This window comes from Sturnus vulgaris, chromosome 7 (genome assembly GCF_052056855.1).
Source record: "Sturnus vulgaris isolate bStuVul1 chromosome 7, bStuVul1.hap1, whole genome shotgun sequence".
Classification (NCBI taxonomy): domain Eukaryota; kingdom Metazoa; phylum Chordata; class Aves; order Passeriformes; family Sturnidae; genus Sturnus; species Sturnus vulgaris.
This window is the reverse complement of record NC_142249.1, coordinates 8,789,355-8,802,002: the sequence shown is the minus strand read 5'-3', so window position 1 is coordinate 8,802,002 and position 12,648 is coordinate 8,789,355. Positions and strand designations below refer to the sequence as shown.

At 41.6% G+C, this 12,648-nt stretch overlaps 1 protein-coding gene across 1 annotated transcript in view; it reads right to left on the bottom strand.

Moving 5' to 3' along the window:
• ADARB1 (adenosine deaminase RNA specific B1) overlaps positions 1-12,648 on the bottom strand; it is a 60,640-nt gene that overhangs the window by 20,950 nt on the left and 27,042 nt on the right. The window contains exons 4-5 of the mRNA XM_014891705.2: positions 9,082-10,007; positions 1,651-1,765 (exon numbers count right to left, since the gene is read on the bottom strand). Of these exons, the coding sequence (XP_014747191.1) occupies positions 1,651-1,765; positions 9,082-10,007 (1,041 nt within the window). The remainder of the gene's footprint in view (positions 1-1,650; positions 1,766-9,081; positions 10,008-12,648) is intronic.

Genomic DNA, 12,648 nt, shown 5'->3' with positions numbered 1-12,648 from the left:
AGCTTTTTCTTCTGATAATTTTTTTAAAACAAAAGCTTCACTCAGCCATACCTCCCTGTACCAGCACTGTCAGTGGTTCTTACTGCAGAGAGAATTACTCTCTTCATGTTGGAGTTCAGACAAGTTAAAAAATGAAAACCTGCAGGTGAAAAGTGCTACCTCAAGAAGAATTATTAAAGCCCAAGATCCAAAGTGCTTTTTATCCTGAGACTGAAGCAGCCAGAAACTTTGAGCTGTACCTTCTTGCCACCTATGCAGATATTCACAGCCACCTTAGAAACCTGAAAGGCATTGGTTTATTAAAGCAGCAACATGTTATGGAAGGATATTGAGCCAACAGTAGGAAAGGTAAGACTAGGGAAAAAAGAGATGTAAATGTTTAAATCACTGTAAAGATTACCAGTATAATGTGTAGTTCTTGATATTAAACCATCTCATGCAATAGAACTTGAAAAGTACATAGGGTGGGAGTTTTCTATATAGAGAGCTGCCTTTAATCACTCAGAAAACCCAGCTGAATGAAGGACCAAGACAGACAGGTCAAAATGCCACTTAGCAGAACACTCAGGGATAAAAATAAGCCCAACAAGTGAAAATGAACCTGAGCCCAGGTGAGCCCTCCTGCCCACAGGGCTGGAGGAAAAACACCAAGCTGTAACACAAGGGGATCATTTAATTCCAGGGATTCCCCAGACATGCATTCATGGGAAGATATTTTCTTCTTCTGTGTAAAGCTATTTCTTCAGTTAATCAAAAGGCATTCACATGTTAGTTAATTCTTTGGCACATGATTCTTCTGGGTTACATACAGGGCTGTAAATAGCATAAGAAGTCTGTTAAATATCACAAAACACAATAAATATCACAAAACAAACAAAACTACAGCAGAGTTATTACCACATGGAGGTCTAGCTGTTGCTTGAGGAGCATCAGGGCTACCCAAAGCCCCCAAGAGCCTGTGTGAGTGGGAGAGCAAGAGATCAGGAGGGGACACAGCTGGGACAGCCTCAAAATGAACATTCCACCAAGGGCTCACATGGATTGAAGACCAAGATAAACCTTAAGGTGAGGAAAACTTAGCAGCAGCATGGTCATAGATGAGTTTAGGGCAGAACTTCACTGTTTTGGGTGATTTGGATAAGCAGAGATCTCGTGTCAGCACCCAGGGAGCCACTGCTGACAGGGGCACACCACTGCCATCTGACAAAACACAAACTGCTGTCTTCAGATATTTTTACTGAAGTGACTGACACAGACCACTAAGAATAAAATGTAGCAAGAAGAACAAAGTGCAAAATCTTAAAACCTTGGAAAGAAGCATAATTCTTACATAACGTGCCCAAACCAGGAATACCAATGGGAGATTTTATTTATTTTCCCGAAGTTTCACAATTAACTTGAAAACCTACATTCTGTGAGCTACTCAGATGTCTCAGGCAGAGGACAGGAACTCTGTGGAAAAAGAAGTATTTGCAGGTCTAATTTTGCTGTAGGTACCTGAGATTTAATTACTGTATTTAGTCCACCTTCAAGATTAAACAGTAAAAATACATTTCAATAGTGGTTGACTCAAAAAAGTTAGTTTAATGGATGCAAACAGAGCTCTCATATTTAAGCATTCAAAATACTACTTTTTTTTTTTTAATTTACCTGTTGTCATGACAATTCCAGCAAGGACTTTCCGACGTGCATGTGGAGATGAGAAATTTTCTGTCAAATCACTGAATTTATCTACAACCAAGCGTGCAACAGCATCAGCTAATACCTGTAGAACCACACAGAAATGCACATTAAAAAAATAAAAAATAATTTTTAAATTACAGGAGCATTAAGTTATAAAGACTTACACTTCTAAATGACTGGGCAAAGCAAATGAAGTGAGTTTTTATTGTTCACTTTAAAAATTGACATTTAGGCATCCCTTGCATGTGGAAGCAGAGCTATGAGTGCTCCATGTCTATCAAAACAAGGTTAGACAATGCTAACTCAAGCACTGAAGTACCCAATGCTCATGATCCTGATGAACATTTGAGCCTTGGGAGAACAACTGGATAGACAGATAAGTCTATACTCTCATGCTCAAACCTCAAAACACATCATTTCAGTATCCTCACCATTGAGCCTGACAATAAGATTGAAGTAAAAATCCATGCCCCTCAAATGAACCTTTTATAACAAGCTCATTCCTTATCTAACTATTACATAAAAAGGGCAATTTTGTTTTCAACCCTAATTTAATGCTTCCTATGTCCTATTTTTACAAGGCTTATACAAAGTTAGGAATAGAAAATATTAGTGTATAATCCCAAATAAGCTATGTCAAAATTAGGAAAGATTTTGTCTTTCAGGAAAACTTGAGCAGTTACTTGGAGTCAGTCTATAAGTGGGGCTAACTTCTAAAAGGAAGGAAAACTTCAAAACAGCAATCCTGCTCCTGCTGACAGACAATCCAGTTCAGCACTGCAGCTAATCTCACCTGCAGTTTTCAAGGCAGCTGGAACTGTAACTGCTAGAAAAAATGAGTCAAGACGACCTGAAAAGAAACTGAAGCCAAGGCAACCATGTGTTGTCAACCAGCAGCATCTGAGATGTTCTAGGTGTGCACACCTGGCCCACAGCTTCACACACCACAAAGACACAGGTATTGTGTCACACCCACCAGCACCATTCAGATGTTGAGTGAGGCACTGGAACAGAGAAGCTGTGGCTGCTCCATCCCTGGAAGTGTTCCAGGCCAGGTTGGACAGGGTTTGGAGAAACCTGGGATAGTGCAAAGTGTCCCTGCCCATGGCAGGGGGTGGGACTGGATGAGCTTTAAGGTCCCTTCCAACCCAAACCATTCTGTGATACAAATGTTAGATGCCCAAAGGAAAAAGGTGAAAGAAAAAAACAAAATAGAAAAAAAAGAAAAGAAAAAGGTTTGGAGACCACCAGCCCCATTCACTCCCATTTCCTTAACAAGGCTCATGAGAACCAACAGCCTAGAAATGATGTGGACGTGCTCTCAATGTTAACTTCCTTTTGGAAAAGCTTTAGCAGCCAAGAAATAACTAAAGCTTGGGTGTTAGGATCACAGAGCCTGACAGAAAACAGTGACCAGCAGTCAGGTTCCAGCTGCACCAGCTTCACCCGTGTATTGCAATCGCTCCACTTGTACAATCAGAAGACTCTTGACACTGCAGATTTTCTTGAAACATTTGAATGGACTGCAACTCAGAAACTCCATGTATTTTTCAGGAATGCAATTTAGCTCAGAGCTCATGAACATGTCTAGTCAGGCACTGATTTTCAAGCACAGCCTTTTTGTTGCTGGACCCAAAATTGGGTTATGGTCCATGTTCTGCCAGCACCACAACCATACAGCACGAAATCTGCATTTAATTGTCCTAGCACTTACCTAATGCAGGAAGTTGAACTTTAAGGTAAATATACAAAAGGCAAATAATTGAGCATTTTTAGAATCACCCTGGTCTTAGAAATGGAAAATTAATACAGAAAAGGCTTAAATTATTAAACTCCCTGCAGCCATCAGGGCAGATTAGTGTATGCCAAGGCACAGAGTCCCCATTCCAGTGTTTTATCACTAGCCTCACTGCATAGCAATGGATACTTGCTTCCCAGTTGCAAATTTTATGCTCTCATTTCTGTAATCCATGTATTTTCTGCTCTATCCTACACTATGATGTGCAGTACATCATAAGATCATGCTGAATAACTTTGTGATGGAATATAGATACTACAGAAACATTATTCCAGACAGGAAGTGTTTCAGGTCACTTCCAACCCAAACTGTGCTATGATTCTATGCCTAATGGACACTTCAAACCTGCTAGAAAAGGCTTGGCACCCAGAGAACTACGTGATTCACCTTTTCTTAAAAAAAAAAAAAAAAAAGTGGTGGTGGGTGGTGCCTGGAGGAGTGTTCCCCAACACTGGGAACTGAACCTGCCATGTATTTTTAGGAAGGAATCCACGGCCACCTTGCCTGCTAATACCACTGACAAAAGGCTCCCTGAACAGCAGCTGGGTAGTAAGCCTGCATACAGGCTGGATCCATCAGCTTTTCCCACAGGGATCCTTTTCTTCACTTAACAAGCAAAGCAGAGGAAACTGTGGTGTTGGGAAAACAAAGGAGAACCCAGTGAGTTCCTCCAGGACGATGGAAGTTGGCACAGCAGAACGGGATGGAGCTTGGAACTAAGCTGCTGGCAAGGAAACCTAAAAATGCTTGGATGAACTTGCATCCAAGCCAGACACTGGGGAGGACTCATAAGAAGGACTAAGCAGAACTCAAACAAGACAAAATGAACCTTGGAGATGCAAACAATCCAGAATGAACTGGAGAGGAGGAAAATAAAAAAATCACTGCCAGAAAACAGGCAGATATAATTAAGATTTGTTATTTCTATTTGATATACAAATTATTGCATGACAACAGCTGAGCAGTGAGGAATAAACACTGTTAAATGCCTACAGATGTAGTCACTAAGATTTTGGTCTTTAAGAATAATCCCCCATGGAATTACAAGAATTATCATCTCCAAACCTTGGACTTGAAGCTGTTTCCACAGCAAGCCCAGGGCTTGCTGAGTGGCCTGAGTAGGGATCTTTCACATCACATTCTGACTCTACTGCCTTTCATATGAATAAACATTAATTGGAACAGAAATTGAACTCATGTCTCACCTTCCCTGTGAATGCTCTAAGATCTCACACACAGTTTCACTACCCCCGCTCCTGCATTAAATCATTATTCCAAGTTGAGTAATTCAAAAAAGGAAAGACCTAAAATAGCTGACAGTTGGTTCAGTAAGGCATGTGAGCTCCCAGTTATTTTGGGTGTGTTGTTCCCTTCTCTAATGAAGTCGCAGTGAATCCACTCCTTTTCTGCACAGACTGGTTTTGGTTAAACACAGCTGTTGCAGCAATGTTGTAGCACAACCACCCTGGATCATTCACACTTGAAAATATTCTGGAGCTGATGAAGTTCAGGTCAATCTGGAGCTGAAGGAAGACCTTGGAAAGCCATAGAGACCACCCAAGATGAATGCAGGTGACCCCCTGAAGGGTGGGAAAGGCAGCAGCAATAGCTCACAGCTCTCACAGGAACTGGCCCAAGATGTCTCAGTCCTTTGTGCTCTCCTTGGATCTCCAGGGAGTAGAAATGTTCTCCCTTGGTTTCTTTTGTTTTTCTTATCTTCACAGTTTATGGCTTATGTGAACTTCCCACTGCAGGTAAAATCAACCTGATCCTCCCCTTTAACAGTGACCAGCACACACAATTCAGAGAAGTTTCCTGTAATTATTTAAAGAAACTTCTGCCTGATTGTAGAGCCTTTCACTGCTTATGCATCTTGTCTATTTCTTCCAATTCCACAGCAATTACTCCAAAATATGATTCATGATATTTCCATATTCAATAATATCTTTTTCTCAGGTCTGAATCCATCACATTCTTATTCTCCTGTATACACTAAGCAATCCATTGCAGTGAACTGCCTAGAATTCCTCTCCAGAAGCAGCTTTCCCAAATCTCCAATCATGTTCATAATTACTTGTGTATGTTTTATATAATTGAATAAATTTTTATACTTCCCCTCATCCCAGGTTGAACCAGGACTAAAAAAGCACATCAAGTAGCCATTCAGTACTAGTTCTCACCTCATTTCTCCTGTTTAATGTTTTGTTTCAATGTCTGTCCACAACAACAGAAAGGATAAATTGAATTAGGTAAATGATTAAAAATACTCTAAGTGATGTTTTTCAAACTGATCTCATTTGCAGCTACACTGCTCATTTGTGTAGATCAACTTGCTTTCTCTCAAGCTTTCTAGTTTAAATAACTGTATTTAAACTTCAATGTGGACGATTTCTCTGCACACCTTGACTAATCAGTTATCTTTTTAAATAAACAGTTTGGGGAAATAACATTAGGAAAACTTCCATATCAGCTTTCTAACATAAGCCATTAGTGACCTGAAGAGGTGATATCTCCAACCAGGAGGATCCCACTGTCTGATAGAAAACTTTTCCTGGAGTGACACCAGCAGCCTAGACTGCTGAAGGTTTAAGGCATATACTGGGCAATTACTGCCACCAGTATGATCCTTGCTCAATTTTACTCCAGAGGATTTGGTACTGGCCTGAGAACTTCCTTCAGGGACAGCATCGTGCCATCTCTGACAGAGGTGTGAGACCCCTCCAGAGAAGGCCACCAAGATGGTCCAAGGGCTGGAGCCTCTCTGCTCTGGAGACAGGCTGGGAGAGCTGGGGGGAGAGAAGGATCCAGTGAAACCTTAGAGACCTTCCAGTGCCTGAAGGGGCTCCAGGAGGGCTGGAGAGGAACTTCAGGCAAGGGCCTGGAATTAAGAAGAGGGAATTCCTTCCTACTGACAAAGGGCAGCACTAGATGGGATATTGGGAAGAAATTCTTCCCTGAGAGGGTGGTGAGGCCATCACACTGAGAAGCTGTGGCTGTCCCATCCTTGGAAGTGTTCAAAGGCAGGCTGGACAGGGCTTGGAGCAACCTGGAAGAGTGGAAGGTGCCTGTGCCCATGGCAAGGGGTGGGAATAAGATAATACTTAAGGTTTCTTCAACACAAGCCATTTTGTGATTCTATAATTTTTCTAATCAGTTCACAAAGCAGAGCTAACCACAAAAATATAATCTTTGTTTTGGAGAGGCAAGCACCTCTAATGCAAGTGTGACAATCTATTCAATACCAACACATCCACTGCCAAGGTGCTAAATGCACAACTGCTGAGTTTTTCAGTGGGACATTTTTACCCACTCTGAGGCACATGTTGAGTGTGTTCCTGAGCTTAACTCACTTTCTCAGCACAGAGATGCTCCCCACTGCAGGGAACCTTCCTTCACCCCTGACAATAGACCAAGCTGTGAGCAAGCAGACAAGCTTGAATTGAACCACATCACAGCACCTCGATAACCCCCTGTACAGACCATAAGATTATTCTCACACCCATTTCACAACACTCAATTTTTGATTGCAGCAACCCTCCTGCACCATTTGATACTTTGCACGTGTGTTTCTGCATTTAACTCTCTTTGGGGTACCTGCAGCTCTCAGGAGATCTGTTGGGGTCACAGACAGACATCCAGCCATACTCACCACCACCACCACTACAGGGAACATCTCTCAGCTCCATTCTTCTCACTACAAATAAGCTACAGGCAGGTTTGGACGTGCCACCCAAGCAGTCAGTTCCAACATCTTCACTGGCACAACCACACTACTTTGATTTCTCCTAAGCAATTGGTATTTGAGTTTTTCCTCGCCTCACATATTTCTAGCTTTCATTATTTCCAATCTGATCAACATTTTATTTTGTCCACTGGTTGTATCAAATCCTATCTTCATTTACATCATTCCTGCACTCTCCAGTCTTTGTGATTTCACCCACCTTAGGATTATCTCTGAATTTAACACCTTCTTACACAGTAAACAATGTCTAAAATAATTAAACAACTCAAAGACTTCTAAAAAAAGATAAATCAAGCAGGACCTGAAAACATCACAAATGCTTAAATCCTTAAATACATACCAGACCAAAACCACTAATTTTAATAAAAGACCCAACGTCATTCCAATAACAGCTAATTATAATTCAAAGCAAAGCAACACAGTGAAATGCTTGATGACATCCTGATGACAAGCTGATCAAAAGGCCCCGAATAAAAAAATTACTTGAAATTAGGTCTAAATGAGGCAGCACCCATGTAACATCTTTCTAGCTCAGCTTGGGTTTTTCACACTTCCCTCTTCCAATTCCAGTTTTCACCATGTTACTGATGCAAGAACTATTAATACATTAATTACTAGTAGTGCATTTTTTTTTGGTGTCTGGGGTCAAATCTACTTTTAAAAGCAGAGAATGCAGTCTGAAATCACTGAGTCTACTGAAGAAATTGTAACTACCCAAGCATGATCTTGGATTTGAAAACAAAGCAAACATTCATCAGTAACACAATAATGGTGCAACATTAAAATGAAACCATATAGAAAGTTATAAAATATGCATCATGTCCATATATTTTGCAGAAACAACGTACTTAAAATAGCCACATTTTCTTACACTCTTTGACCCCACATTATCAAAAAAGAACAGTATGTTAGAATTTTAATGAAATCTAGAACAATGGTTTTGAGATAGAAAAGGTCAAAGCTTTGAAATTCTCATAATAAACAAAGTTGGAAATGAATTTACAGACAAATATTTTAGTTTAGATGGGCATATATTTCATTAAAAAGACCCAAGAAATGCAGCAGAAAGACTGTAGTCAAACAATCATCAGTATAGTTTGACTGGGAAGAAACATAAACAAGAAAAGAGGGGAGAATTTTTCTGTATTAAAAAAAAATTCAAAATTACTCGATTCTAGTGACTTTGAATTTCTGATTTGTGTCCGGTACATTGGATACTTTCCCTACCTTTGATTTAAATTATTTCTCAGCCAGATTTACTTGCCTAAGTAACTTCCATACACATATTAATTCATTTGCCTAGAGCACAGCCTTTCAGATGATAGCCATTTAACCACACATCCTGGATTCATGCACATGCAATGTGCTCACACCCTGGAAATCAGTGGCAGTTGCAACAGCCTCACTTAACCTGACCTTGACTTGCAACAACTTCTGTTTGCAGGAGAGAATTATTTTCTTCTCTGCTAACAACAGTTGTATTAAATAATAACTTCACTTAAAGCAGTAATTGTCACTTGAACTCCATCTAAGTCTTGCTGCCTGAGATGAGCAAGATGTGATTCAGTCTTTACCCAGCACAAACCGTAATTCAACCTGGCACTGGTGCTCTCTTACACAACACCATCAAGGCTGAAAGCATCAGAAACAAAACCTCTTCTCTGTGCAAGAGAACAGAGATTGTCAGCAGCTTTAACTGTATAAATCACCTAATACATATACACATACACAGATATGTATATATATATAGATGTACACATTTCTACAGAAGCAGAAATGCTGTTCAAACTGATTCAATACACGTGACTCCTCCTGGCCGTCACCCAAAGCTACCAACAAGCCCCAAAGGGTTTCTCACCTGTGGCAGGTGTAACTGGAGCCCCTCGCTGGGAATGGGCTGGCGAGATGGAGTCTGGTCCAGCTGCATGTTAAACAGGGATGCCAGGGCTGACTGAGCAGCCCGAGCTTTTGCCAGCTTTTTATTCCTTCCCGAGCCTTCGAAAGTCTGCCCGTCCACGGCCACGGCCATGACGAAGTTTTTGGCGTGGCTCTCCCCGCTCTCCGACAGGAACTCGTACTTGAGGCCGGGCCGCAGCTCGTTGAGGATCATCACGGGGTTCTTCCCGCTGGCCGTGGGGTAGGGGGAGGGCGGGGGCAGAGGGGACTGGGACAGGCTGCTGGCCACGGCGGACGATGGCAATCCGTAGTCCCCGCCGGAGCCAAAGGAGCCGTCCCCGTTGGAGCCCAGGTAAAAGGAAGCGTCAGAAGGGACGGGGGTCTCAAAGCCGTTGAAAAGGGTGTCCGGGAAATCGGCTTGGTCGGACGTGAAGTCTGTGTTGACTGACAGAGTCCTGCCCATGGCCAGGTGGGCTTCCGAGGCGTTGGGGAACTGCACGAAGGAGCGCAGGGCCTTTTCGGCGGCGTGAAGCTTGGCTTTCTTTTTTGTTGGGCCAGACCCCTCAAACACCTGCCCATTGACTTCCACTGCCATCACAAACATGGGCGCGTGGACCGGCCCCGTCTGGGAGAGCAGCTTGTACTGTAAACCGGGTTTAATCTCGTTCAGCTGCATCAGGGCGTTCTTTGGCAGAACGGGGCCGGGCGTTTTCTTCCTCTTCTTGGGGCGGAATTTGGAATTGTTGCCCTCCTCCAGAGGTCTCTTCCTGCTGCTGCTGCCACCGCCGTTGGAGAGCGGGGTCCCCTCCCCGGGCCCCTGCCCGGCGCTGTCCTTGGGGGGAACGTTGTCCACATTGCGGTTTTCTTTAATGTCGGTGCTGCTCGAACCTGCGGTGCCCAGAAAGAGTAACTTACAATGCCTTCGGTGCAGGACCTTGTAAATGCAAAATTTATAGATTCCTTTATCTCTCTTTGTAACTGGTTAAGTGATGTGTGCTCGCAAGTTAAATATTTTTGCGATACAACCGGGGATGATGATAATGTAACGCAACACCTCAATAATCCAACAAATAACACATGCAATCTTCAAACCACACACTTGATACAACTGCACAGCAAAAATCACTACAACTTCTTTTTTTTCATTTTAATTATGCTGGAACAAAACTTTTGAGTTATATTTACCTCAAAAATGCTTTAAATCAACAATATAAGCTATAGCAACATACGCCCACAAAACAAAGTTACCATTAGCAAAGTAAAAATTGACACCTAACAGCACAACTCTGAGTCAGATATTTAATCCTATTTTATTATCAGTTTAGTCATGTTATTTTTTTCCCTGCAGTGATTTTAGTTGCTTAAATTGAAAAACTACATTAAAAAAACCTTTGTTCAGTGCAATGAAAAATTAGGCAGCTCTTTGGTAGGTACCATGACTGAACTATTTGAATGCCTATTCCTAGCTATTCCATATTTTTCAAATTCAGTGCTTTTTTTTTTTTTCTTTTTCCTAAACATTCACTTCACCAGATCCCAATTTTCTCAGAACTACAGCTGCCCACTGTGCCAGCAGGACCACAAGACTGTATATTTCCACACAGTCTTCTATTAAAAAAATCTCTTATCTACAAGCACAATTCCTTGTCGAGAAAACTGCTGTCATGGAGTTACAAGCACAAAAATGACTAGAGCTCCTCTCTAAGGCTATGTTCAATAGAAGTGTGACAAAAACCTGCACACTCACAGTGATATTTTAATGAGAGGGCAGGGAAGACAATATAATATCAATTTAATGTTTTGGTTTCAAAAATATAAGTTGGGGTAATGATATGTCAGAGCTATATATAAGGAATTAAATTTGCTTTAAGTTCAAAGACCTCATTTTCACCCTGATAAAGAAATTAAGGAAAATAACTACTTGTGCTTTCTACTGGCATTTATGAATGAAAAGGCAAATGTAATAGATCATGTATTTTTAACTCTCCTGTTCCAAACCTTCAGTATATCTGTATTACATCCACACTGATCCAAGGTGGTAAATGGTCACTGAAATTAGAGCAAACCAGGTGGAAGCTCTCTTTCACAGTGACAAATTCCAGTCTTCCCTAAGAATCCCCTACCATGCACACATCACTTCGCCCAGGTTACAAAGCTGATGGAATGGTTACTAAATTTTCATTTATAACATCCTCCAGCAAAAGCTCGATAGGTTACTCCTTTCGGTGCTCGAAGAGAAAAAAAGGGAAGGGAAAAAAAAAGATCAAAAGAAAAAGCCAAAATAGGAACAACATTTCATTAAATCACAGCAGCACAACAAAGAATTGTACAGTACTGATCATGCAATTAAGCCAATAAAATTCAGTCAAAAATTGAAATTCTGAAGCATTTCATTGCTAGAAATCTGTTAGATTTAATCAAGTATCTCTTGTTCAGCAACAAACATATTGCCTGGAGAATGAAGGCTACAGGGCCACAACTGTCAATACACAGTGTTCATGCACATGTTCTTTATAAAAATATATATTTATGGTGGAGGAATCTAAGGACAATTAAGAAAACTTTTAAATCTTTCTTTACAGTGAGTTTCTTACATCTCATCTAAAACATCATTTCTGGAACACTGCCCTTCCTGGTGACACCAGGTATTTGTTATTACCCACCAAGACTTTCAGGATAAGCAGAAATCATTGAGTTAAGACTAATTAATGGTCTTTGGCTTCATTTCTGTTTATATGAAAACCATTACCAGTGCCTGTGGAAACCAGAGAAGGAAAACAGGAGATGATTAGACTCCAACCAAACATCAAAGAGAAAAACTTCTGCATATAAGCATGGCAGCTGGAGGAACTCCTTTGTCAGGCAGGGGAAACAATGTCCTGACAGAGAGGAGGGACTTGTAGGGAGCAGGAAATAAACCCACAGGCTTACCTTGTCTCATTAAGAGAGAAGGGAAGAAAACTATTCCTGAGAGCTACTAGGCTTTGTTAGCTTTGGAGAATCTGCAGAGTGGAAGAAACTTGGAGAGAAAAAATGTAGGGAGCTGATCCTGAGTCAAACCAAGAGACCAGGAAAGGACGTAACTGTGAAGATGACCCAAATCCAAGTTTGTGATGCAAAGTGAAAGACTTTTTGTGCAAAAAAAGGACCTATACTTGTTTAAACTCACAGAGTTACTGGACTGCAAGGACAAGTTCCCCCTCTCTCAGACCAAGGGTGTGCTTTTGGTCCTTTTGTCAGCTTGTCCAGCCCAGCAGTGCTGAGGCCCTCTAATTACCTGAGGGCTTGGGAATATTAGTCAAAACAAAACCTGCTCAAGTCAGAGATGTCACCTCTAATCTTGTCCATGTTCAGACATGGAGTAACTCCTCCAGCCCAGCCCCTCCCTGGATACCTCTTTCAGGTGTGCCACCCCTTCCAGGGAAGTTAACAATGACCCTCCTGGTTCTTCCTCCCATGCCCAGTTCCCCACGTGTGACAGGGCCACCACCAAAAGCCAGGAGAGGGTATCACAGCAGGACAGGGACAC